The sequence below is a fragment of the Carcharhinus amblyrhynchos genome, chromosome X, assembly GCF_965287045.1.
Source record: "Carcharhinus amblyrhynchos chromosome X, sCarAmb.v2.hapA, whole genome shotgun sequence".
NCBI lineage: Eukaryota > Metazoa > Chordata > Chondrichthyes > Carcharhiniformes > Carcharhinidae > Carcharhinus > Carcharhinus amblyrhynchos.
The window spans coordinates 8,907,100-8,933,601 of record NC_137359.1 but is presented as its reverse complement, the minus strand read 5'-3'; the positions used below and the strand labels follow the sequence as shown (position 1 = coordinate 8,933,601).

At 45.3% G+C, this 26,502-nt stretch overlaps 1 protein-coding gene across 2 annotated transcripts in view; it reads left to right on the top strand.

Annotated features, from left to right (window-relative positions):
- The window catches only part of LOC145361980 (SPRY domain-containing protein 3-like), a 247,029-nt gene that overhangs the window by 110,023 nt on the left and 110,504 nt on the right, over positions 1-26,502 (top strand). For both annotated transcript variants that reach the window (XM_080217981.1, XM_080217980.1), the window contains exon 7: positions 13,098-13,247. In XM_080217981.1, coding sequence (XP_080074107.1) covers positions 13,098-13,247 — 150 coding nt within the window. The remainder of the gene's footprint in view (positions 1-13,097; positions 13,248-26,502) is intronic.

Below are 26,502 nucleotides of genomic sequence, written 5' to 3'. Positions count from 1 at the left end.
GTGATGGGCAGCATGGATTTGTTAAGGGGAGGTCGTGCCTTACGAATCTGGTAGAATGTTTTGAGGAGGTGACAAAAACGGTCGACGAAGGACAAGCCATAAATGTTGTCTACATGGATTTCAGTAAGGCTGAAACCTCCATGGTAGGTTGGTTGAAAAGGTTAAGGCTCATGGGATACAAAGACAGGTGTCTAGATGGATTGAGAACTGGCTTGGTAATAGGAGACAGAGAGTAGTCGTGGAAGGGTCCTTTTCTGGCTGGAGGTCTATGACTAGTGGTGTGCTGCAGGGCTCAGTGCTGGGACCTTTGCTATTTGTAATATACATAAATGACTTGGAAGAGGGAGTAACTGGTGTGGTCAGCAAGTTTGCAGATGACACGAAGATGGCTGGACTTGCTGATAGTGATGAGCAGTGTCAGCCATACAGCGGGATATAGATAGGCTGGTATATTGGGCAGAGAAATGGCAGATGGAATTTAATCCAGATAAATGCGTGATGATGCATTTTGGAAGAAATAATGTAGGGGGGAGTTGCACGATAAATGGTAGGCCTATTAAGAGTATAAAAACGCAGAGGGACCTGGGGGTGCAAGTACACAAGTCCTTGAAGGTGGCAGTACAGGTGGAGAAGGTGGCGAAGAAGGCCTATGGTATACTTGCCTTTATAGGGAGAGGTGTAGAGTATAAAAGCTGGTGTTTAATGTTGCAGTCGTATAGAACGTTGGTTCACCTGCATTTGGAGTACTGTGTCCAGTTCTGGTCGCCTTACTACAGGAAGGACGTGGAGACCCTGGAGAGAGTGCAGAGGAGGTTTACCAGGATGTTGCCTGGTATGGAAGGACTGAGCTACGAGGAAAGATTGGGCAAATTGGGGCTGTTCTCCTTAGAAAGGCGGAGAATGAAGGGAGATCTAATAGAGGTGTATAAGATTATGAAGGGTATAGATAGAGTGAACAGCGGTAAGCTTTTTCCTAGGTTGGATACAATAATTATGAGGGGCCACGGGCTTAGGGTGAGGGGGGCAAGGTGTAATTCAGATGTCAGAGGGAGGTTTTTCACACAGAGGGTGTTGGGGGCCTGGAATGCACTGCCAAGTAGGGTGGTGGAGGCAGGCACGCTAGGGTTGTTTAAGTCTTTCTTAGGCACACGAGCGGACTACAGATGGAAGAATACAGGAGACTTTTTTAAATAAAGATCAAGAGCTTTAGGGCGTCCCTGGGAATCAATGATTCCTATGGACCTTCCAAACTATTTCATGGCTCTCTTGCTTTATTTCTGCGCTTCTGGGGATTCCGTAAATGTCTGTCGAAGTTTTGCATGTTTATTGGTGTCTTTTCTTTTACTTCACAGGTGATTCGGTCTGCCTTGTTGACCAACAAGGGGCATACACGCGGTGGGTTGTGCGAGGGCTGCTCTTGGATGTTGCTTCGAGAGTTGCCTAGTGCTTCATGTCGTTAGTGTATGCTTAAACTGGACCATCTGACGGGCAACACGACAGCTCAGTGACTATCACTGTTTGCTTTGCAGATACATGGATTTGGGCCGGTGTCTGCGGGAGTTTGCACATTCTCCCCGTGATTGCGTGGGTTTTCTCCGGGTGCTCCGGTTTCCTCCCACACCCCAAAAATGTGCTCTTAGGCTGATTGGTGTAACAAATTGTCCCTAAATTAGTCTTCTCTCAGTCTTCCCCAATAGGTGTAGACAAAGGTCATGGGTAGAGGAGGGCACTCATAATTTTAAAATGGCAGCACGGGGCTCGTTGGGCCGAAGGGCCTGTTTCCCGTGCTGTTTTGTTCTTTGTTCTTTATTCTTTAATATCCCACCCAATCTCATCCCACTCTCCCCCTCACTCCCTGCACTCTTTAATATCCCACCCAGTCTGATACCAGTAAAGGTTCCATGGAAGCACGGGGTGGGAAAGTGCTTCTGAAGGTGGGATGTTGTTGAGGATAAAGCTAATGAAGAAACGTTTTAATCATCAGTACCCTGTTGCGCCTGAGACTATTTAACTTGAACTCAATTGACAGGCCGGGAGTGTGACTGGTCAGCATTTGTGCCCACTCAAACAGCACAGAATGCCATTGCTTGCTGCTCAGCAGTTAACCCTTGGCGCGTGGACTTAAAAATTCAGTGATTGTTATGGTGTCACTGTGCCATTGCCCAATTGCACAAGCTACAATATCCCCTTTTGAAAGGTGGCTCTGGCACGCTGCCCAAGGATTGCACTCTTAATCCTTGGCTCTGTGCTGAAGTGCGCACCCCCTCTCTTCCTCCTCCTCCTCCTCCATCATCATCGTGGCCAAGCTGAGCACAAGGACTTAAAGTGTGGGTTAGGACATTGTGGAGATGAGCGCTCAGGATGTAGTAGAGTGTCCAAAGCTGGTGTCACTTGATCATGTGGTGTGGGGTGGAGTTTTGTCCAACCAATATGCAAGCTAAGGACTGGGGATCAATGTTGTGGCCAGGATTAGCTAGTGGGCTTTGACGGGCAGCTTCAGATGATGAATGGGCAGAGTGGTTCTCAGGAGATGAATGCTAATAGTCAAGTCTCTGTCTTTGATACTTCAGTGACAGGACGTCAGGGACATGGAGACTGGTGATCTTGCTGTCATTCTTCTGGCTCATAGGCAAGAGAGAAGATGGAGGCACTGGGCTTGCCAAAGGCAGGAACAGAATGGGGAAGAGGAAAGGGTGGCAGGGCTTCCTCCGCATGCAGCAGATGAACCCCAGAGATCTGTCACTCGGAGGTGCATTGCTAGACCCAGCGTCTGCAGGTGGCACTTGACATAGATATCTGAGAACTAGTGTCGCAAAGACTGCATATGTCAAGGGACCTGGTTGGTCACGTGTGCCATCTTTTGTAAGATTTGACGCCATTGAGGCTGTGGATGTGGAGTTTACTACCCATATTACTGCAAGTGATTACAGCACTCACTTTACGCCACTGGCTCCTTCTAGGGTGACCTTTGCTGGATTTTTCAAGCCTCCGCACACAAGTTCGTTCAGAGGTCCTGCATGCAATCTTCACGCGGTCACACAACTATGCGTTTTGACCAGGGACAGGCAAGCCAGGAAGAAATGGGGATTGCGCAGATCTCTGGTTTTCCACAGGTGCACGGTGCTATCAACTGGACTTGGAGGTCTGCGGCAGCAAGGTGTGAGCGATGTGAACTGCAAGGATTTCCACTTGCTGAGTGTTCATCCAGTCTGCAACCACACTAAACCCACCCTGCAGCTACGTGCTCCAGTCTTAGGGAGTGTGCATGACTTCTACACTCTTGGCCTCTCTCAGATCCCTGACATGTTTCAGGATTCATAGCAGCTACAGGGTTGGCTGCTCAGGGACAAGGGTTTACCCATTGAGGACATGACTGATATGCGTGTGTGGTGCCACAGTGTCACAGAGGCCTGTGCTGCAACTGGCACTTGGTGGAGAAGACGATAGAGATGCTGAAGATCAGGTTCTGATGCCTGGACTGAATTGGTGGAGCCTTACAGCACAATCCACAGATGGTGTCACATGCCGTCGTCACCTGCTGTGCCCTGCCTGACCTGAGGCTGCCAATGGCAGGAGGAACTGCCTGAGGAGGAGATGGAGGAGCAACACTTCTCCGGTGAGAGGGGCACCAATGGGGATGAAGCTGAGGAGGTCCCCAAGGACAAGGAGTCAGCCACAAGGTTGTGGTGATGTGTAGAGGCAGACAAGCTCAGGATGCCCTCATTGTCGCCTGATTCACAGAGGGTGATGAGGATATCCCATTAACGTCATGTGGCTTCTGTGAGCATTGCTCTCCTGTCTGACTGATGGCAGCACGCACTCACTGATAAGGCTCATGTCATGGGGAGCGAGCAGTTGCCTATAGCCCCATATCACAGGAGGATGATGACAACTTGCAGTGGGGGGCAATGTATAAATCCTCACAAAGCTTCTGTGAATGTATGACTCCTGAATGGCTGATGGCAGCTCACTTACTCTCAATAACCAGCATCACATCATCATGATGTAGTGGGGAAAGTTTTACCTCTCTCGATGCTATGGCACCCATCAAGAACTGAACCTCTCAGGACCACAGTGTCACCAGAGACAGAAGCTGGTGAGATGGGGGCATGGGGGCCAGCTGCTTGAAGGTGCAGAGAGTACCCAGGGAGAATGATTGAACTCTGACCCGAGTCCAGTACACTCATTCCCATGAGACCTCAGCATGACTGATGTGCTACAAAGGCTGAACAAAGCACAGGGAGGAATCCTGGACTGTGCAGAAATCAGGTTTTTCCCTTCAGAATGCCAGGAACACAGCCCATCATAACAAGGAGCCACAGAAAGGGTGAAATTAGTGGGAGCTTATGTACAAAGTGATGTGCAAGTGATTAACAGCTGTACAAATACAACTCCTTAATCTCCTTTACCCTGTCTTGGTGTATTCCCAACATTCACAGGGGAGGTGGAGGCAGCCTGTTGATTGCTACACCCTGTTGTCTGCGATGACCTTGGTGCGTGCACTATGGAGGCCTGAGAAGCCCCGCTCATCTCTGGTGTCGGCACTGCTGAATGCCAGCAAGTGCGTCTGCCATGGACTGCAGCTCCTACAAGCTGCACAGGACCAAAGTATTAGACCAAAGTCTCTGTGGTGGCTGCTACCCTCCCAGTGTTGACCTCATTAAGCTGACACATCAGTGCAACCACCTCAGGTTGAAGGGGGGTGCTGACTCCTCCATCCCGTCTTGCAAGCCCAGTCCATCACGCAAGCCAGCCTCCTATCCATTGACTCTGTCTACACTTTCTGATGCCTTGGCAAAGCAGCCAGCATAATTAAGGACCCCACGCACCCAGACATTCTCTCTTCCTCCTTCTTTCTTTGGGAAAAAGATACAAGAATCTGAGGTCATGTACCAACCGACTTGAACAGTTTTTTCCTGCTGCTGTCAGACTTTTGAATGAATCTACCTTGCTTTAAGTTAACCTTTCTCTACACCCTAGCTATGACTGTAACACGGCATTCTGAACTCTCTTGTTTCCATCTCTATGGACTGTATGCTTGGTCTGTACAGTATGCAAGAAACAATACTTTTCACTGTATACTAATACATGTGACAATAATCAAATCAAATCTGAGTGCAGCAGACATCCCTTTCTGATTTTCTTTACCTTGCCTTTGGAGCTCCAGTAACTGAGGCATGACCAAGTCCAGAGGCTCGTTATCTGACTATGATTCAGTAGATTCCTAGCCTCAAGCAGTCCTCCAATCAGCAGCACCCTGGGATGTTCCTGCCTCTGCTTGCTGTGGATCAGGCTGTGCAATGTGCTCACCAGATTGAGAGCCTGAGGCTACTCCAGAACTAGTTCTCTCTTAAGTGTGTCTCTCCACACTGGTGGAGGGTGTGCATAAGTGCTGTGGCAGTTCTTCTGTTTCTGGATTCCTAGTCTGAGCTGCTGTCAGGGCTGGAGTGGACGATCTGGTTGGTGGACTCCCTGGGCTGCTTCCCAGATGTGCCTGTGACAGAAAGGAGAGTCATTAGTGTATGGCAAGGCTTGAGAAACAGGAGAGATGATTTGACAGCATTGTTGTCTGATGGATGATACCGTGTTGAATCCTCAGTCAGCACTGCTGACCTCACTGTCAGCACAGGAAAGGTCCACACCTCATCGGCCAGCTGAATGGCTCAATGCTCAAAGTCCATGGGGACCTTGAGTTCCAACATCCCGCCACCCATCTGGGATCGCCCCCTCTTGTCATGAGCCAGCTTGTCCTGCGTAGAGACGGATGAGAGAGTTTGAGCAGGATACATGCCAGGGTAAATATTAAGGGTGCACGTGAGGCATGTGAGGATGGCGAGTGGGAGCAGTGCAGTGATGTGGATGGAATGTACAGGGGTGATGAAAATGTGTATGGGGGAGAGAGAGAGAGAGAGAGAATGGTGGCAGTGTGTGAGATCCATGTGGGAGTGAGAGTTGTAAGGATGACGAGAATGATTTAGCCTGGCTGAACAGAGGAGATCATTCGCCCTCTTGGGGCACTGGACAACAGTCCTCTTCTGCAGGGTGCTGGCACTGACTGCCACTGCCTCCCATGCTGGATTGGTGACTTTGCTTGGTGATCTTTGCCCAGAGCATGGGTATAGTACATTGCAGTGGACCTCCACTGCATCCAACAGGTGCTGAAGGAAGGCATCGGTGAAGTTGGGTGCAGAATGTTGCCTGGATCTGACAGCCGTGACTTGCCAGTGAACTCTGAAGTGGGCGGCCTTTAAATATGATTCAATACGGATCACTGAGATGATGGTGGGGTTGGCAAGTCAGAGGCAGTCCACCAGCGATACAGTGTGGAACCCTTGCCAGTTCATTTGTTTTTGCTCAAGTGCGACACAGTATGATGGAGAAAGCTGCCATTGCTGTTGGCGGGTCAAGTGCCACTTTTGACGCCCAAAATCAGACTTTTCCTGTTTCTGAGATGATTCTGCCCAGGGTTTCATTTGTGGAGATGCTGGCGTTAGACTGGGGTAAACACAGTAAGAAGTCTGAAGTAAGAAACCTGGTGTTGTCAGACTTCTTACAGGGTTTCATTTCCCAGAGGTGGAGATGCACAGACCCTCCTCTCCTCTCACTAAGTGCATTCAGTGCAAGGGTTAGTGGTATTTAAAATATAAAGTAATTGTTGCAGGTTAGAATTGGTTCTTGGATTTTATATGTCTGATGTGTATGGATGTTGTTTCAGTTGAAATTTTCAAGACTGAGAAAGGTTGATTTAAGTGAAGGATACAGGCAGCATTGTGCCACAGTGGTTAACACTGCTGCCCCATAGCGCCAGGGACCTGGGTTCAATTCCAGCCTTGGGTCACTGTGGAGTCTGCACCTTCTCTCTGTGTCTGCAGAGGATTCCTCTGGGTGCTCCGATTTCTTCTCACAGTCCGAAGATGTGCAGGTTAGGTGGATTAGCCATGCTAAGTTGCCCCTTGATGTCCAAAGATAAAGTTTTTAAAGTTTATTTGTTAGTGTCACAAGTCAGCTTACATTCACGCTGCAATGAAGTTACTGTGAAAATCCCCCAGTCGCCACACTATGGTGCCTGTTCGGGTACATTGGGAGGATTTAGCATAGCCATTGCACCTAACCAGCACGTCTTTAGACTGTGGGAGGAAACCCACGCAGATACGGGGAGAACATGCAGGCTCTACACAGATAGTGACCTGAGCCTGGGTCCCTGGCACTGAGGCAGCAGTGCTAACCACAGTGCCACTATGCCATCTTGAGTTGTAACACACAAAGGATCTTTCTGGCTCAGTGAAAACAACAAACTTCTGACGTCATTAGCACAGAGCATGATCTTGGATTGGGAGAGAATCCTGCTGGGATTGACTATCTTCCAGTCAGTAACGTTGTGAAATATTTTTGGGGTCTTGGTCAGAGCAGAAAAAGACAGAGGTAGGCAGGAGATCTGCCAAATTGCCATCGTCAGTCAGCTTTTGGTGCAGATGCCTCGATTTTGTATCTATTAAAGTTGCCCCTTAACCTGCCTCACCTCTGTGCATGTATGATGTTTGCCAATTATGCAGTACTGATGTTTAGGGGGAGTGGTTGGTTACAACCATTTTACTTCAATGTATTTTGATTTTCCTGATCTTCTGTGGGATACAGCTCCTTCTCCACAAAGTAGGAAGGTCACGGCCTGGGTCCCGAGTGGTCCCTTGCTTTGTTTCATCGGTTTGCACACTCCCACTGATGTAAGTGGTGGGAGACTGCAACAAAATGATTCTGAAATACAGAAGCACAAAATCTAGAAATGAGAACTGTTCAGTAGAGTCATAGAGTCAGAGGTTTACAGCACAGAAACAGGCCCTTTGGCCCAACTTGTCCATGCCACCCTTTTTTTAAAACCCCTAAGCTAATCCCAATTGCCCACATTTGGTCTATATCCCTCTATACCCATCGTATCTAATTGCTTTTTAAAAGACAGAATTGTACCTGCCTCTACTACTATCTCTGGCAGCTTGTTCACTCTCTCACCACCCTCTGTGTGAAGAAATTGCCCCTCTGGACACTTCGGTATCTCTCCCCTCTCACCCTAAACCTATGCCCTCTAGTTTTAGACTCCCCTAACTTTGGGAAAAGATATTGGCTATCAAGCTGATCTATACTCCTCATTATTTTATAGACCTCTATAAGATCACCCCTCAGCCTCCTACGCTCCAGAGAAAAAAGCCCCAGTCTATCCAGCTTCTCCTTATAACTCAATCCATCAAGTCCCGGTAGCATCCTAGTAAATCATTTCTGCACTTTTTTTAGTTTAATAATATCCTTTCTATAATAGGGTGACCAGAATTGCACACAGTATTCCAAGTGTGGCCTTATCAAGTCTTGTACATCTTCAACAAGATATTCCAACCCCTGTATTCAATGTTCTGACCAATGAAACCAAGCGTGTCCATCTGTGACTCCACTTTCAAGGAGCTATGAACATGTACCCCTAGACCTCTTTGTTCTATAACTCCCTCCAACGCCCTACCATTAACTGAGTAAGTTCTGCCCTGGTTCAATCTACCGAAATGCATCACCTCACATTTGTCTAAATTAAACTCCATCCTCCATTCGTCAGCCCACTGGCCCAATTGAACAAGATCCCATTGCAATTGGAGATAATTTTCTTCACTGTCCACTATGCAAACTTAGTAACCATGCCTCCTGTTTCTCATCCAAATCATTAATATAAATGACAAATAACAGTGGGCTCAGCACTGATCCCTGAGGCGCACTGCTGGTCACAGGCCTCCAGTTTGAAAAACAACTCTCTGCAACCAACCACCAATTTTGTATCCATTAAATACCTTACCCTGGATCCCGTGAGATTTAACTTTATGCAACAACTTACCATGTGGCATCTTGTCAAAGGCCTTGCTAAAGTCCATGTAGACAAGATCAACTGCTCTGCCCTCATCTACCTTCTTGGTTACCTCTTCAAAAAACTCAATCAAATTTGTGAGACATGATTTTCCACCCACAAAGCCATGCTGGCTGTCCTTAATCAGTCCTTGCATCTCTAAATGTCTGTAGATCCTGTCTCTCAAAATACCTTCCAACAATTTACCCACCACAGATGTGAGGCTCACTAGCCTGTAGTTCCCAGGCTTTTCCCTGCAGCCCTTTTTAAACAAAGGCACAACATTTCCCACCCTCCAATCTTCACGCACCTCACCTGTGACAATTGATGATTCAAATATCTCGGCTAGGGGACCCGCAATTTCCTCCCTCGCCTCCCACAATGTCCTGGGATACACTTCATCAGGTCCTGGGGATTTATCTACCTTGATGCACTTTAAGACTTCCAGCACCTCCTTCTCTGTTATATGTACCCTCCTCAAGACATCACTATTTATTTCCCCAAGTTCCCTAACATCCATGCTTTTCTCAACAGTAAATACTGATGAGAAATATTAATTTAGGATTTCACCCATCTCTTGTGGATCTGCACATAGATGACCTTGTTGATCCTTCAGCGATCCTACTCTCTCCCTTGTTACTCTTTTGCCCTTTATGTATTTGTAGAAGCTCTTTGGTTTGGCAGATAAGGCAAAGGAGAATCCAATCTCGTGTCCCCTTTTTGCCATCCTGATTTCTCTCTTAGCTCTACTCCTACACTCCCTATACTTTTCAAGGGATTCACTTGATCCCAGCTGCCTATGCATGTCATGTGCCTCTTTCTTCTTCTTGACTAGGGCCTCAATATCCTGAGTCATCCAGGGTTCCCTATTTCTGCCAATCTTACCCTTCACTGAACCCTGATTAACATACTTTTGAAAGCGTGCCACTTACCAGATGTCCCTTTGCCTTTGCACAGACTCCCCCAATTAACTTTTGAAAGTTCCTGCCTGATACCATCAAAATTGGCCTTGCTTCAATTTAGAATTTTAATTTTTGGGTCAGACCTATCATTCTCCATAGCTATCTTAAAACTAATGGAATTATGGTCACTGGTCCCAAAGTGACCCCTCACTAACACTTCTGTCACCTGCCTTTTCTTATTTCCCAAGAGGAGGTGAAGTTTTGCCCCCTCTCTAGTTGGACTATCCACATACTGAATGAGAAATTCCTCCAGAATATACTCAACAAATTTCTCTTTATCCAATCCTCGAATACTATGGCTGTCCCACTCAATGTTGAGAAAGTTAAAATCTCCAACTATTACCACCCTATTGGAGCTATCTGTAATCTCCTTACATATTTGCTCCTCAATTTCCCACCGACTATTTGGGGGCCTATAGTACAACCCAATCCAAGTGATTTCCCCCTTCTTCTTTCTCAGTTCTTCCCACATAGACTCAGTGGCTGAACCCTCGGATATATCCCCTGTCAGTATGGCCGTGATGCTTTCCCTAATCAAAAGTGCAACTCCCCCTCCTCTCTTATCTCCTGTTCTATCTTTCCTGTACCTTCTGTACCTTGGAACATTAAGCTGTCCCTCCCTTAGCCATGTTTCAGCAATTGCTATAATATCCCAGTCCCATGTACCCATCCAGGCCCCAAGTTCATCTGCCTTGCCCGTCAGGCCTCTTCCATTGAAATAAATGCAGTTTAGTCTGGATTTCCCTGGCGCTCTGTCTTGCTTTTACCTGACCTGTCTGATACTAGGATTACTGACACTACCTTTACTAGTTAATGTGTTCTCTTTAACTTCTGTGCTGTTCAGTAGCCAGGTATTTCCCTTTGGAACAAATTTTAGATTAATGGGCTGGCATGACAGCATCCTGATCTGTTTTGTGAAACACTGCAAGAATTCTACAATTCCAGACTAATTAAGGTGTACAGAGGAGCCTTTTTATTGCATTGTTCAAATTCATTGGGTAGGTGTACAAGTGGAGGAGTTGTTTGTGTTGAGCAGAACTGTAAATGTTACTGGATAGTGCATAAGTATGTAGAGAGCCATAGAATCTGAATAGTGCAGGAGGAGGCCATTTGGCCCATCAACTCTGCACTGACTCTCCAACAGAGCATCTTATGCTAGGTACCACACCCTATTTCTACAACCTCACACATTACCCCACTAATCCCTCTAACCTACACATTTTTGGACACTAAACAGCAATTTAACATGGTCAATCCACCTAACCTGCATGTCTTTGGACACTAAGGGACAATTTAGCATGGCCAATCCACCTAACCTACATATGTTTGTGTATAGTGCAAAAGCTATCCAGTTTTGACATTGTTCTGTCACGCAATCAATTCCTTTGATACGTATAATTTGATTTTGTATTTTTCTTGAGTTTTGAGATGTTATCATACCGCGATGTGCTTGTGATATGAAAACTATGTCCTCATGTATTACTGTTGGAAATTGGCTGTATTTTAGTGTTTTGTGGTGACAAAGTCTCATTTATAACCACTTGGATGAAAGTGTGAAAGCCAGTCGTTTTTGCTAATGTTAAATGGGTGACAGTCCAATGATCATCTTTTAAATTTCCTAATGGATTCATGGCCATGATTTTCCTCACCTCTCTGTGGTGACGGGAGGTGGTGCACCGCTGACTGGCAGCCAATTTTATGGTCCTGCCATTGTCAATGAGGTTTCCTGTTGAACCCTCCCCTCACCGCCAGGAAACCCATGGCGAGGTTGGGCTGTTAGCGTGACCATAGGATCCCACTGGTCTGAATGGCAGCAAGATTTTAGCACTGGAGCTGAGTGTTCAGACCAGCTGTATGGCTCCAGTAGTGGCCAGGCTGAAGGGGGTGCAGGACCAGAAGGTTCTTGGGGTGTATGTGCATAAATCATTGAAGGTGTCAGGACAGGTTGAGAACGTGGTTAGTAAAGCATACAGTATCTTGTGTTTTATTAATAGGAGCTTAGAATACAAAAACAAGGAGAATATATTATACTTGTATAGAGCACTGGTGTAATCTCACCTGGAGTATTGTGTTTAGTTCTGGGCGCCACACTATAGGAAAGGTGTGAAGTGTTTAGAGAGAATGCAGAATTGATTCCGGAGAATGGCTCCAGAGTTGAGGGACTTTAGTGACGTGGATAGTTGGAGAGGTGGGACTCCTCCTGGGAGAAAAAGAGGTTGAGAAGAGATTTGGTAGGGATCTTCAAAATCATGAGGGGGCTGGACAGAGCAGAGCCAGAGAAACTGTTTCCATTAATGGAAGCACCGAGAATGGGAGGACTCTGATTTAAGGTAACTGGTGAAAGAGGCAATGGTGACATGAAAAAAAGCTTTTTTGTGCAGAGAATGGTTAGGATCTGGAATGTGGTGTAGGCAGATTCAATTGAGGAATTTGAAAGGGAATTGGACCCTTATCTGAAATGAAAACATTTGTAAAAGATGGAGGAGTGGGACTCGGTGAATTGTGCTTCCAGAGAACTAGCACAGACACAGTGGCCATGATCTTATTGAATGGCGGGGCAGGCTCGAAGGGCTGGATGGCCTACTCCTGCTCCTATTTCTTATGTTCTTATGTTCTTATGAATGGCCTCCTCCTGTGTCGTACCATTCTGTGATTCTGATTCCTTCAGTTGGAGCGAGGTGATTTGCAAGTGGGGAGGAATTGCCAGAATATAAGGTTCATTCTTTTGCCAAGTAAAGTCAGCTGTTAACCTCATGAAGTCTCGTACTGACATCTTAGTTGTTGTGTCAGTAAATGACTTTCCCAGTCTAAAGCCAAGCCACGCAGTGCAGAAAAGACCCAGGTATTATCCGCTGTCTCTGGTGTGAGAGTTGATCACAGCCATGGCATTAGGGACAGTGCAGTTCTTCCAAGCTGGGGAGGAGTAAATTCAGTCTGGGCACCTGCCCCTTAGCACCATCCAGTAATCTCCCCTGCTATTGGAAAGTGTAAGTGTGGAGTGAGGGCAGGATCAGGATTGCAAATGCTCACCATTTAGACCTGCGTATGAAAAGCGCCCCCTTCAATTGAATAGCATTGAGCAGGAAAGGGCAATGTGTGTGAAAGGGGTATTTTAAAAGCTTCCTGTTTGAGGCTCTGTATTTTGTCACAGCAACAAATAAATAACAGCCTAAATAAATTGTTTTTGGTTTGCTGATTTTCTAATTAGGTTAATTTTCTTCTCTCTTCCTCCCCTGCCACCACTCTTGGCTTGTTTCTAGCTATTAGAATATGTTGGCAAAGGGAAGAGCATCATGGATGTTGGTTTGGCACAAGCAAGGCATCCCCTCAGCACCAGAAGCCATTATTTTGAGGTAGAGATTGTTGACCCAGGTGAAAAATGCTACATTGCCCTGGGACTAGCAAGAAAGGTAAGTGGCATAAGAAGTGCATTGTGTGTGTTTTCTGTTGTGATCAGTATTTATGCTAATAGAGGTTAAGGGGGTGTCATTGCTGGGGATTGGAACAGCCAGTGTCAATATGAAGTATGGCCAGATCCGTTCCAGTTCCCTTCATGCTACCCCTGTGAATGTGCCATAACTGCAACCTCAGAAAAGCAGCCCAAGGGCATCAATAGAAATATTTTCCATTTCCCACACCAGCTGTCCTCATTGCCTTTGAGTGACGTTGCCAATTTAGCACAAAGGCATTTTTAAACTAATCCCAGACATACGACTGACTTTCAATTTAAAGTTCTGTGATACAAAGGTGAAATGGAATAGAAGATTCTTGGCCCTGCGTTCCAGTGTTACTCCCAGCTGCTCACATAGCTGGGCATTTTCTAGCACTTTTACTGAGGGCTGCTGTACTATATAATACAGCAGGCCTGCTGGCAGCACAGGTTGTGTTTCTGCCAGTTACCTTAAAGCTGTTAAGTCAATCTCTCACTCTTCAAAAAGTACACTTTTAACAGCACATAATGCTTTACCTGCTAACGTTTCTTTCTACTCAGTACACCACCTAGTTCTTGTATTGCTAAAGAGGGCTGGAATTGATTTGTATGCCTGCTGTTCGCCTTGGGCTTTACAATGAGGGAAATGACTGCCAAATTGTCGTGCAAGTTTGAATCATCTTCCAAATCATGACTCGGTTTCCTATCCCACGCATAGTTTCAGGCAGACACTTGTGAGACAGTTAAGGCTGAGATTGACAGAGTTTTTGGTCTCTCAGGGAGTCAAGGGATATGGGAAGAGGGCAGGAAAGTGGAATTGAAGCCCAATGTCAGGGGTCAGTTATGGCATCAAGGTTGTGAACAGAGTGACGTAATCTCCGGTTGTTACCAGGAAGATGAATGGTAGCGAGGAAACAGAGTTTGGAGCAGAGACTGGAAACAATGGCTTCAACCGTCCCAACATCTAATCAGAGGAAGCCTTTGAATTACACTCCCAGCCACGTGGTCCAAGGGGCAAAGGTCGGAAGATTTGGGCTGGTGTCAGACATTTGTGGGGCATTAGAGTAGACCTGAGGTATTTCACAAGGATGGTCTACAGCTGAATAGAAATGAGCTGAATTAGCGAGGCAGGGAATGGAGACAATTATTGCAATCCAAATGATTGCGTGTCAAGCTAAATAAAGAAATTAAAAAAAAAAACTCCTCCAGAAGTGTTAGAGGTGGGAAATCAAATTGATTGTTGTAAGCAGGAATAAGACACGGATGAGGTGTTAGCTTGGGCCAAATCCTCACGGGAAAAGGAGTAGCTTTAAATACAAACTTTCAAAAGACAAAGGAGCCAAAGTATTGGAAAGACAGTGAGTGTGGGAAGCAAACAGGGGGCGTTAGAATGAATGAATGATGTCACAGCAACATATAGATTGAAAAACACAACAGAAACCTGGCTTCAGAATGAGCAGGAGTGAGAAATAGACACATTGGATGGAATATCTTTAGGAGGGACAGAATAGGTTAAAAAAAGAGGAGGCGGAGTGACAGAATTGGTGAAGGCAGGAAAACCTGTTATGTGGAAAGAGGATTGATGTACACGGGAGGTTAAAACAGAGTTGATTTGAGGTTAGAGATAAAGAGAGAGAGTTAAATTTGTGGGATTGTGCTTTCAGCTATCTAATTGTGGAAGGGAAAGGGAAGAGGAAACCTGTAAACAGAGTAAGGAAATAAGTAGATTGTTGTTGAGGGAGATTTTAATTGCCCTCTGATTGACGCAGAGAAGGAGTAAGCAGAACAAAGGGGATGGAATTCCTGTGAAGTGTGCAGGGTTCTTTGTTTGAGTCTGTGCGCTGATGCTACAATAACAGCTTGTAGTTATGTAGTGACTTTAATGTAATCCCTTCACTTCACAGGAGCATTATAAAACAAAACGTGACCACATAACAGGTATTAGGTTAGATGACCAAAAACTCCACAAGGCTTTCGACAAATCCCCTACAAGGTCAAGTTGAGTAGGCTGGACACTAAGTTTGGAAGGCCACAATGCATCTCCTTCACCATGCCCTCTTTTCAAAGGGTGGTGAATCTCTGGAATTCTCTGCCCGTTGAAGTGGTGGAGTCTGCCTCGCTAAATATTTTTAAGACGCGGGTTGATAGGTTTTTGATAGGAGAGGGGATTAAGGGTTATGGGGAGAGGGCGGGAAAGTGGAACTGAGCAGCGACAGATCAGCCATGATCTTATTGAATGGCGGGGCAGGCTCGAAGGGCTGGATGGCCTACTCCTGCTCCTATTTCTTATGTTCTTATTATGTTCTTTTCTCAACTCTCAAACGGTCAACATTCCAGGGGAGGATAAAAGAAAACACTTCAAAGACACTCTGAAACTTTCCTTGAAGTGTGATATTATTGACAGCAATGACTGGGAAGGAGTTTGCTACCAATCGTTCAAAATGATGACAAACCTGTACCTCAAAATGCATCACACTTGGAGGATGTTTTAATGATGAGATAGAGTGGCAGCAGAGAAGGAAAGGAAGGGAAGCAAATCCTGCTCTCTGGACTCCACTGCTTTGTGAGACATCCTGCCCTATGTGTTCAAAGCTGTGCGCTCGAGAATCGTTCTTCACGCACTGGAAGAGCCACAGCAGAAACTTGCCACCCTGAGTAGACTTCATTTCAAATCAAGGGACTGCTGATGGCAAAACAAAGGGGAGGATTGTTCAAAGCTCCACCAACCTGAAGCAGCAATCATGCTTCCTCCTCCTTTACCACCTTCCTTGTCTAGTTTATGCTCCTGTATTGGTAGGGCTCAGCCTGGGAAGTGGATTGAGAGGGTGCATTTTGTGTGGGGAGGGTTCTGATGTGAACCTGGCACGGTGGCACAGTGGTTAGCCCTGCTGCCTCACAGTGCCAGGGACCCAGGTTCAATTCCCAGCTTGGCTGTGTGGAGTCCGCATATTCTCCCTGTGTCTGCATGGGTTTCCTCTGGGTGCTCCAGTTTCCTCCCACAGTCCAAAAGATATGTGGGTTAGGTGCATTGGCCATGCTAAATTGCCCCTAGTGTCAGGGGAATTAGCAGAGTAAATATGTGGGGTTTACAGGTATAGGGCCTGGGTGGAATTGTGGTTGGTGCAGGCTCGATAGGCTGAATGGCGTCCTTCTGCACTGGATATATATGATTCTATATATTATATCTGTACGTTATTGCAAGTGAAGTGGCAAAGCAAAACTGGTATACAGTGGGCTAAGGATGAGAAGCTGAGATTAGGTTTGGGGAGAGATTAATTGTAAAGATATATGTATTTAACAATTACATATCTAATTATATCCTCGTACTTTAAGTTGTTCTATGGAGATGGATGATCAGTGAAATCAGTCCTAGCTTTATTGTTGGTGGAACTACTGGCCTAAATGGCTGAAAGTGGGGGTGTGTGTGTGTGTGTTCATTTTCATTGAAAGGTATTTTCATAGACTGTAGCTGAGAGGACAGATCATTGATTTTCTTGGAGTTCTTCAGTAGGATAAAAATTACGTGTGCTAGAGCAGTCTGAGATGAGCCTCCAATTTTAGCCCCCTTTCTGTGGGGAGACATCCATTAAAAGGGATGACAGGAAGAAGCCTGAGAACTAGACGGGCAGGAGAGAAAATGCTTCAGAGACATTCGGAGAGAAGGCTGGAGTGAACCAAATTGGGAAACACACACAACTAGCAAGTGGGAGATAAGGAGATCCTTCCAACAATGTTATTCTTCCTCTAGTCCATAAGGCTTGCCACCTGAGCAGCTGCTTGACTGACAGCCTATGTTTTTAATTTTATAAGAAAAGGAATACAGAGGGAGTCAAACTGGACCTCAGTAGCTGGGATGCCAAGTAATCGAGGGATTGAGTTCAGGAGTCGGGAGGTAATGCTGCAACTTTATAAGACCCTTGTCAGGCCCCACTTGGAGTACTGTGTGCAGTTCGGGTCGCCTCACGACAGGAAGGATGTGGAAGCTATTGAGAGGGTGCAGAGGAGATTTACAAGGATGTTGCTTGGATTGGGAGGCATGCCTTATGAGGATAGGTTGATGGAGGTTAGGTGTCTTCTCCCGGGAGAGACGAAGGTTGAGTGGCGACCTGATAGAAGTTTATAAAATGTTGAGAGGAATAGATAGGGTGGATTCTCGAAGGCTATTTCCCAGGACTGAAGTGGTCACTACGAGAGGACACAGGTTTAAGGTGCTGGGAAGCAAGTACAGAGGAGATGTCAGGGTAAGTTTTTCACTGAGAGGGTGGCGAGTGAGTGGAATCGGCTGCCATCGGTGATGGTAGAGGCGAACTCTCTGGGGTCTTTTAAAAGACTTCTGGATGAATATATGGGATTTAATGGGATTGGGAGTTATAGATAGTTCTATGGCCTGGTAGGTATGGATATGATCAGCGCAACTTGTGGGCCGAAGGACCTGTTTGTGCTGTAGTGTTCTATGTTCTATGTAAAACTGCAGGTACAACAGACCTATTTCAAAGCCAAGAGAAATAACGGAGCTTGCTTTCTGAGAGTTGGCTGGTGGAATACATGTTTCATAATAAATGGATTTGAAAAAAACTAGCACAGAGACAGGGATACGTCCTGTCCAAACCACCTGTTTAGTAACCTGGAGTAAGAAATGAAGCTAAACTCCTGGTGTAATTGCGGATTTAATATCTAGTAAAGGAATTCCGAGTGGAATATTGTGCAGAACAAAAAATTAATTCTAAAATAGAAAACTGAGAACCCTGGAGAGTTACACTGTCATACAAAAGAGTGTTGAAGGGAAAGGTCAGCTTTAGGACCTCTTGATCCTAATCTACGTCAATGATCCTAATCTACGTCAATGAGCTATGTACAGTTTGCAAGAAAGATTTACATTAGTTACACAGTTCATTAAGGGAATGTCAGATTTAATATTGATTCTCAGGAAAAATACTTGGAAGCATGGTTTGTTGGACATTAGGTAAAAAAGTGAATCATAGAATCATACAGTTCAGAAGAGGCCCTTTGACCCATCGAGTCCACGCCAGCACATCAGAAACACCTGAACTCCCACCTAATTCCATTGACCAGCACTTGCCCATAGCCCTGAATGTGATGATGTGCCAAGTGTTTATCCAGGTACTTGTTAAAGGATGTGTAGCAACCTGCCTCTACCACCCTCCCAGGCAGTGCATTCCAGACTGTCACCACCCTCTGGGTAAAAAAGTTTTCCCTCATATTTACGCCACACACCCCCACCCCCACACACACAGCCCCCCCGCCCCACACACACATATACACACACACACACACACACACACACACACACACACACACACACACACACACACAAAGACGTGCTGGTTCGTTGTGTTGACCTGAACAGGTGCCAGACTGTGGCGACTAAGGGAATTTCATTGCGGTGTTAACATAAGCCTCACTTGTGACTAATAAATAAACTTGAACTTTCATTAATGTAAATCTTTCTTGCAAATTATACATAGCTCATTGATGTAGATTAGCATCATTAACTTATGCCCACGTCTCTCATAATCTTGTACACTTCGATCAGGTCACCCCTCAAGTCTTCTCTGCCCCAATGAAAACACAGTAAGAAGTCTCATAACACCAGGTTAAAGTCCAACAGGTTTATTTGATAGTAAACACCACCAGCTTTCGGGGTTTTCCCCTTTGTCAGGTGAGCACTTCGTCAGCACTCACCTGACAAAGGGGCAAACTCCGAAATCTTGTGGGTTTACTATCAAATAAACCTGTTGGACTTTAACCTGGTGTTGTGAGACTTCTTACTGTGTGTATCCCAGTCCAACGTCGGCATCTCCACATCATGACTACCAATGAAAACAACCAAGCCTACCCAATCTCTCGTCGTAACTTAAATGTTCCATCCCAGGCAGCATCCTGGTGAATCTCATAGAATCCCTACAGTGCAGAAGAAGACCATTCGGCTCAATGAGCCTGCACCAACAAGAATCCTACCCAGGCCCTGTCCCCATAACTCCACCCTGCTAATCCTCTAACACTAAGGGGCAATTTAGCATGGCCAGTCAACCTAACCTGCACATCTTTGGACTGTGGGAGGAAACTGGAGCACCCGGAGGAAACCCGCACAGACACGGGGAGAAGGTTTAGGCTCTGCACAGGCGCTGGAATCAAACCCAGGTCCCTGAAGCTGAGAGGCAGCAGTGCTAACCACTGGTCCAGCCCTCTACACCCCCTCCATTGCAATCATATCCTTCCTATAATGTGTTGACTAGAACTGCACACAATGCTCCAGCTGTGGCCTCACCAAAGCTCTATACAACTCCAACATGACTTCCCTGCTTTTGTAATCTATACCTCATTGATAAAAGCCTTTTTCACCATTCTACTAAATGCCCTTCTGCCTTCAGAGATCTGTAGACAAACACGCCAAGGTCCCTTTGTTCCTCAGAATTTCCCAGTGTCACAGATTGGAATAGATGGAGTATAGGGGTCTCAGAAAGGGACTCATTATTTCAGTGCCGAGACAACATGGAGGAGCATTAAAAAGTAAGGAAAATATTCTGTTGGGGTTTAAGTGTACACAGGTGAAGCTAGGAATGTAGAATGGAGTGGGCTCAGTGAGAATAATGTGCACAATTCTGGTTATCAGACAGACCTACGTTGGAGAGGTTGCAGAGAGCAGTATGGAAAGTGAACTCTAATGGAAAAAGGATGGACCATAATGAAAGCTTTGAGAAAGTCAAACTTTACAGTTTGAATAAAGAAGAGTTGACGTAGAAGAAATAATAAATGGAATAGTTGAGGTGAATCCAGAATATTAGATTTCACTTGTGTGAGGTACTAAGTACAGCAGAATAAAACTGACTGGAGTGCTGAATTACTGACCACGCCATTAAAACAAGGAGCGTATTCATTTTAAGTTGTGAAAAGTGAATTTAGTATAGATCTTAACACAGATCTTAGATAACAAGGGCGATCACTTATTACTTGGAATGTGCAAGTATAGGTGGGGTAGAGAAACAAAAGGACCTTGGAGTACGCATACTTCAATCATTAAAGATGCAGGTTGGCAAGGCCATAAAAAAAAACAAGCCAAATGCTAGACTTTTTCAAGTGGGATAGAATTGAAATGTAGGGAATAGAAACAGAAGGTGTTGGAAAAACTCAGCAGATCTGGCAGCATCTGTGGAGAGAGAAACAAAGTTAATGTTTCGAGTCCAATATGAAGAATCATGGACTGACTGATGTCCAATAACAATCCTGGAGCGCTCTCCCTAACAGCACTGTGGGTGTACCTACCCCACATGGACTGACTGATGTCCAATAACAATCCTGGAACTCCCTCCCTAACAGCACTGTGGGGTGTACCTCCAGCACACAGTTCTGACAGCATCTTTGGCGAGAGAATAAAGCCAATGTTTTGAGTCTGGATCGTTCTACTCCTTCTTCACAGATGCTGTCAGACCTACTGAGATTTTCCAGCATTTTCTGACAACGTGTGTACATCTTTGTCTGCAATGATCAGAGGCTTGTACGTTAATATGTGTTGCTTCCAGTGCGCACAAATATGCTACACTGTGAACCTGACAATCTAAACTGGCTGTCAGTGTAATTCCTAGCAAACTGAGGATTATTTGGCAAATGCCGTCCAATTGCAGAGTCACATCAAATGTTCCGAGCTTTGCAAGCAGTGAGTGGTGCTCAAATTACTAATTTTCTATCAGGTGCCCTTCATTTAACACTTAACAGCAGCGCATACAAATTCAAATTCTAATTCTTCAACGTAAGCTGCAGGGGAATTGAGTTTGAGATCAGCCACAATCTGATTGAACGGTGAAATGAGCTTGATGACCTGAACAGCAGCCTCCTGTTCCCATGGTGTTCCTAATGGAAAATAACATTCAGCACAGCAGAAAGATGCCGATGGAAAAATAAACGATGTATTCATATTTTCTTACTACTTTGTGAGAAATTATTGTCCCATTTAGATTTGCAGTATCAAATTTTCAACTTTGGAAAATAATGCAGTATTTTCAAATTTGCCAGTTTCCTGTCTGATTTTTTTTTCCCTTTTTGCAATGATGTCAGGTCTTGTTGATGTACTGTGGCACTGGCCACTGGCTCTTGTTGGGGGGCACTGTGGCACTGGCCACTGGCTCCTGTTGGGGGGGCATTGTGGCACTGGCTCCTGTTGAGGGGCACTGTGGCACTGGCTCTTTCTGGTGGGCTCCTTGTGATAATGGTGTTCTCTGTTAGATCTCCTGAGCTGGTGCCATGTCTGCCTTTCCCATCGAGCGAGGTCATTCTATTTGATTGGGCAGTTGAGACTCTGAATTAAATAAGAACATAAGAAATAGGAGCAGGAGTAGGCCATCTAACCCTTCAAGCCTGCCCTGCCATTCAATAAGATCATGGCTGATCTGAAGTGGATCAGTTCCACTTTCCCACTTTCTCCCTATAACCCTTAATTCCCTTGCCTACCAAAAACCTATCTACCCGTGACTTAAATATATTTAGTGAGGTAGCCTCCTTCAACGGGCAGAGAATTCCAGAGATTCACCACCCTTTGAGTGAAGAAGTTCCTCCTCAACTCTGTTCTAAACTGCTCCCCCCTTATCTTGAGGCTGTGCCCTCTAGTCCTGCTGTCCTTTCTGAGCGGGAAGAATCTCTCTACCTCTACCCTATCCATCCCTTTCATTATCTTATACGTCTCTATTAGATCCCCCCTCATCCTTCTAAATTCCAACGAATACAGACCCAGTCTATTCAGCCTCTCTTCATAGTCCAACCCCCTCATCTCCGTTATCAGCCTAGTGAACCTCCTCTACACTCCCTCCAAGGCCAAAATATCCTTGCGCAAGTGTGGCGACCAAAACTGCACACAGTACTCCAGCTGCGGCCTCACCAGTGCCTTGTACAGTTGCAGCAAGACCTCCCTGCTTTTATATTCTATCCCCCTCGCTATGAAGGCCAGCATCCCATTTGCCTTCTTGATCACCTGCTGCACCTGCAGACTGGGTTTTTGCGACTCATGCACAAGGACCCCCAAATCCTTCTGCACCATAGCATGCTGCAGCTTTTCGTCCTTTAACTAGTAATCTCTCCTACTATTATTCCTGCCAAAGTGGATAACCTCACACTTGCTATCATTGTACTCCATCTGCCAGGTCCTCGCCCACTCGCTCAGCCTATCCAGATCCCTCTGCAGACTTGCCACACCCTCCGCACAATTTGCTTTTCCACTTATCTTCGTGTCATCAGCAAATTTCGACACCCTATACTCAGCCCCCTCCTCCAGATCATCTACATAAATGGTAAACAGTTGAGGCTGCAGCACTCCACTAGTCACCAACCGCCAATCAGAATAGCACCCATTGATACCAAATGTTATTCCGGATCAGGCTGTTCCCCAGGGAAGAACTCTCCTGTAGGATTCTCCACCTTGAAGCAGCCATGTCCCTCAAAGTTTGAGCTGTTTTGCCAGCACTGTTAAAAATACACTAGTTCTGCTGTTGGCTGTGGCTTGTAAGCCTCAAAATGGGACCCTTACCTGGACAGAAGATGGGAAATGTTCAATGATAAATAAGTTGGTGGGGTAGAGCCAAAGGAGTGGACCTGGAACAAATAAAGAAACAAAAGATTGTCCAGTGGAAGTGTGAATGGTAGAGGAATGAAAAGCCACTGCCCAGAAACAATAGCAAAGGGGAAAACGAGATTAAGATGGAAACATGCAAAGAAAAGGGAATTAACAGAGACCAGAGATTCGTGTGAAATTGTTGAACTCTGTTGAGTCCAGCAGGCTGTGAAGTACCTAATCAAGACTTCAGTCAGGATATAGGGCCTGGAAGGAGTGAGGGGAGAACCATTGTTTGAGTCACCACTTGGAATTTGGAGCAATCATCTGCTTTCTTGGCAGCATCTTGTGACAGTAAGCATGGGTGGGATTCTCCAGCTGCGCACACCCCAAACCAGAAATTCTCACCCGAGCGAAACAGTCCTCTGAATAATCTGCTGACTTTTCTACGATTCCCGTGGTGGGTGAGATTTGAACATTTCGGCCTGTTCTCTATATCTGAGCTTTCTAGGGATTGATTTAAAGCAGAGATTGGTGTCTGGATCTAAAACCCCTTACTGTTTCTTTAAGGCAGAGGTTCCCATTGAATAACCAGTACTTGATGCATCCTGTCCCTCTTGCTGTCATTATCTGGACCCAGGTCCTACAGCAAGCCTCCTCCTCCACTCAGAATTACACTACTCTGAAAGTTTAATTGAGTTGTGTGTGTAATTAGTGCAGGAACCCCAAATCATTTGGAGTTGAAGGAGATATAGAACTGAAAGGCTTATGTTTATGTAGCATCTTACATCTTCTCAAACTGTCTTGGATCAAAAGCTTTCGAGGTGTAACCATGTTGGCAGCCAATTTTTGCACAGCAAGATCCCACAACCAGCATTGAGATAAATGATCAAATAATCTGTTTCAATTCTGTTGATTGAAAGATAAATGTCCGCTAGGATGCGGAAGAGAATGCACTTGTCTGTCCTCATCTAATGTTGTGGAGATCAGGAAACCGGCTCGAGAGGATAGCTGGGGCCTGAGTGTCCTCTGAAAGGTATTTCTGACAGTACAGCTACCCCTCAGTACGGCTCTGGGACTATCGGTGTGGAATACGTGCTGATGTCTCTGGAGTGCAATCCAAGCTCCGTGTCTGATCACATTTCCAACATCGTCAAAGTTCATTCTTAAATCCTGAAGGGATCAGTAGAATGGACTCAGAGAAATCTTTCATGTAGAATCAGAAAACGAGGTCATTGTAAGTGAAGGAAAACGAGAGCTGGACATAGCCTTGGAGGTACCTTCTTCCTGCTTCACTTCGAAGCTGACCTTTCTGTGCACCATAGCTTTTAAGCACTGGAATAACTGCTGCTGTCTACACAATCAGTGGTTTCTCGGTTTGAAGCATAAAAGCAAACGTGATCCACGGCAGACCCAGAATGTAGGCTCAATCTGAGGCAAGATGACGACGCCATTGTCAGTGTGCTGAATGTATATCTACTTGACTTGAAGTGAATGGACAATCGGTCTGAATTTCAGATTTGAGAGTTCAACTAAGGGAGCTGCCTTTATGTAGCACTCTAACATCTCTTCAAAATTATTGCTGAGTACACGTTATCTTGTAAGTACGACACGAGAGAGTGTGTGACACTAATGGCCTCCTTATGGGCTCATGCTGGGTAAAAATGAAAAATGTACATTTACAAAGCAAGAATCCATACTTTTTGCTGGTGTTTTGGAAATGTTCTGTGAGAGAATGTTCTGTAGTTGGGGTCTCTGGGTTGTAACATCTCATTTCTCAAAGAATAAAGTCCTGGCACGCATTAGTTTCTGAGGAGATTTTCTTTCCATTCCGCTGAAACTTTCCAAATAGTCCAGAAGTCAATGCAGATGTCAATATTGTTGATGTTTTTCCCCCAAGAAGTTCAAATCTGACTCTCCTTTTCCATCATGCAAGCCAAATGACTAACATTGTTAGTAGTGAGGGCTGGTCTGGTCAGGGGACACGTTATCAGATGAGTGGGCAAGCCTGAGAATTCACTGTAGCACAAATGACATTGAACCAGCTGAATGGAGACTTCAGGAAAAGTTCCGTGCCGTAGCGTTGTTAAACAGTTGACATTAGAAATGTTAAGCACTAAGGAAACTTTGTGCTGATTATAGGGGTTTGACTTTTAGCCATGTCTTCTCCTGTTCCTCCTGTCTATTGAGAGAGTCTTTTCATATCATTATATCTGTATGGTTTTAGTTTTAATTGTTTGGTGAAATCTGCGTAGAGAGGGGTTTTTAAGGGGCAATTCCACACTTGCATGGCAGTGGCTAATGTTGGTGAGAGGTGAAATAAATTGATGGATGTCAACAATTCAAACAATGGCTGGAGCCTCACAGGGCGCACGGAAAATGGGAGGCATTGTTCAAAATTTTCCATCCATTGATGGTGAGCAGAAAATGACAGGCAACACAGCCATTTTTTTCGCCAGGCTGCCTACTGTCACGTGAGGCTGTGCCAGTAGCACAGACAATCAATCAAAAATCCATCCTCTTTGTCCATTATCAGGTACTGGTTGTCATGCTCCCTCCACCTTCTTTCATCAGGAGCATTGAAAAAACTGATGGACTCTCTACTCACCTCCCTACGTAGCGACGTGAAAGATCCTAGATTCACAGTGAGTGGGCAACAACATAAGAGAAACATCCCAGATTCACAAAAGTTGCTGCCACTAGCATGGCATCCTGCCTCATTTACAAACACTTTAAAGCAATTAGATCTTAACTTGGAGTGTTTTTTTTCCCTCGTCAGACAATGGGTTCCTCACTTGTATGCGTCGGTCTTTAGGTAGGTTACTGCCAGATTCTATCCTAGTTCCACACGCTGAAAGTCAAATTAAAACCCTTTATCTTTGCTGAGCCAGGATGATGTAATTACATCTGTAAGTTCCTCAGTCATTTTTGAAAGCATGTGGTTTTTCTTGTTGTACTTATTCATATTGATATTAAGCCCAATACAGTGAAACTGAGGTAAATTGAAGGAGCACCTTGTAGCTCGGGTGTCTGAGGACAAAGTGCTGCCTCAAATGGACAAGAAAAACTGTCTTTTGATTCTCCCAAGTGTGCACAAATGCCTTTTCCATAGACTGGGAGTTGTCTCTAAGCAAATGTATTGGTTCAGTGTCTGGTAAGTGCTGGAGAGTCTTTGCTGGTCAAGTGATTACCTTCAGGTGGTTTTCAGTACTTCGGAGTCCTTGTATGGAAAAGCTGTTCTTTCACTTAAATGTCAGCTGAATGCTTGGTAGGTAGGAACCAGCTGAATTATGAAGCCTTTACAAAAAGAAAACCTTCTGCTTTCTCACCCCGGCAATAATTCTGAATATCTTGCAGAATGAAGTACAATATGGATATATTTTGGGAAATGTAATTGAGAATTATATTGCCAGCTTGATTTTGCTTCTTAGAAACAGGCCCAGAAACTTTAGTTGAAACAAATGGGCCAAAAGTGGACTGGGTGTTGTATTCATTTTGAAACCAACCTTTTCATTACAGCAATGTGTCTGTCTTTCTCTTCCACCCTCCTGCCCTCCCAAGTAATCTATGCTTGAGTCACCAAGAAGCTAAGTATGGGCAAAGCTCTACTTTTAGCCAGTGTGCGGGCATTTAGCTTTTAGTCTGAAAGACTTCCAGAAATCTGGACAAGAACCAT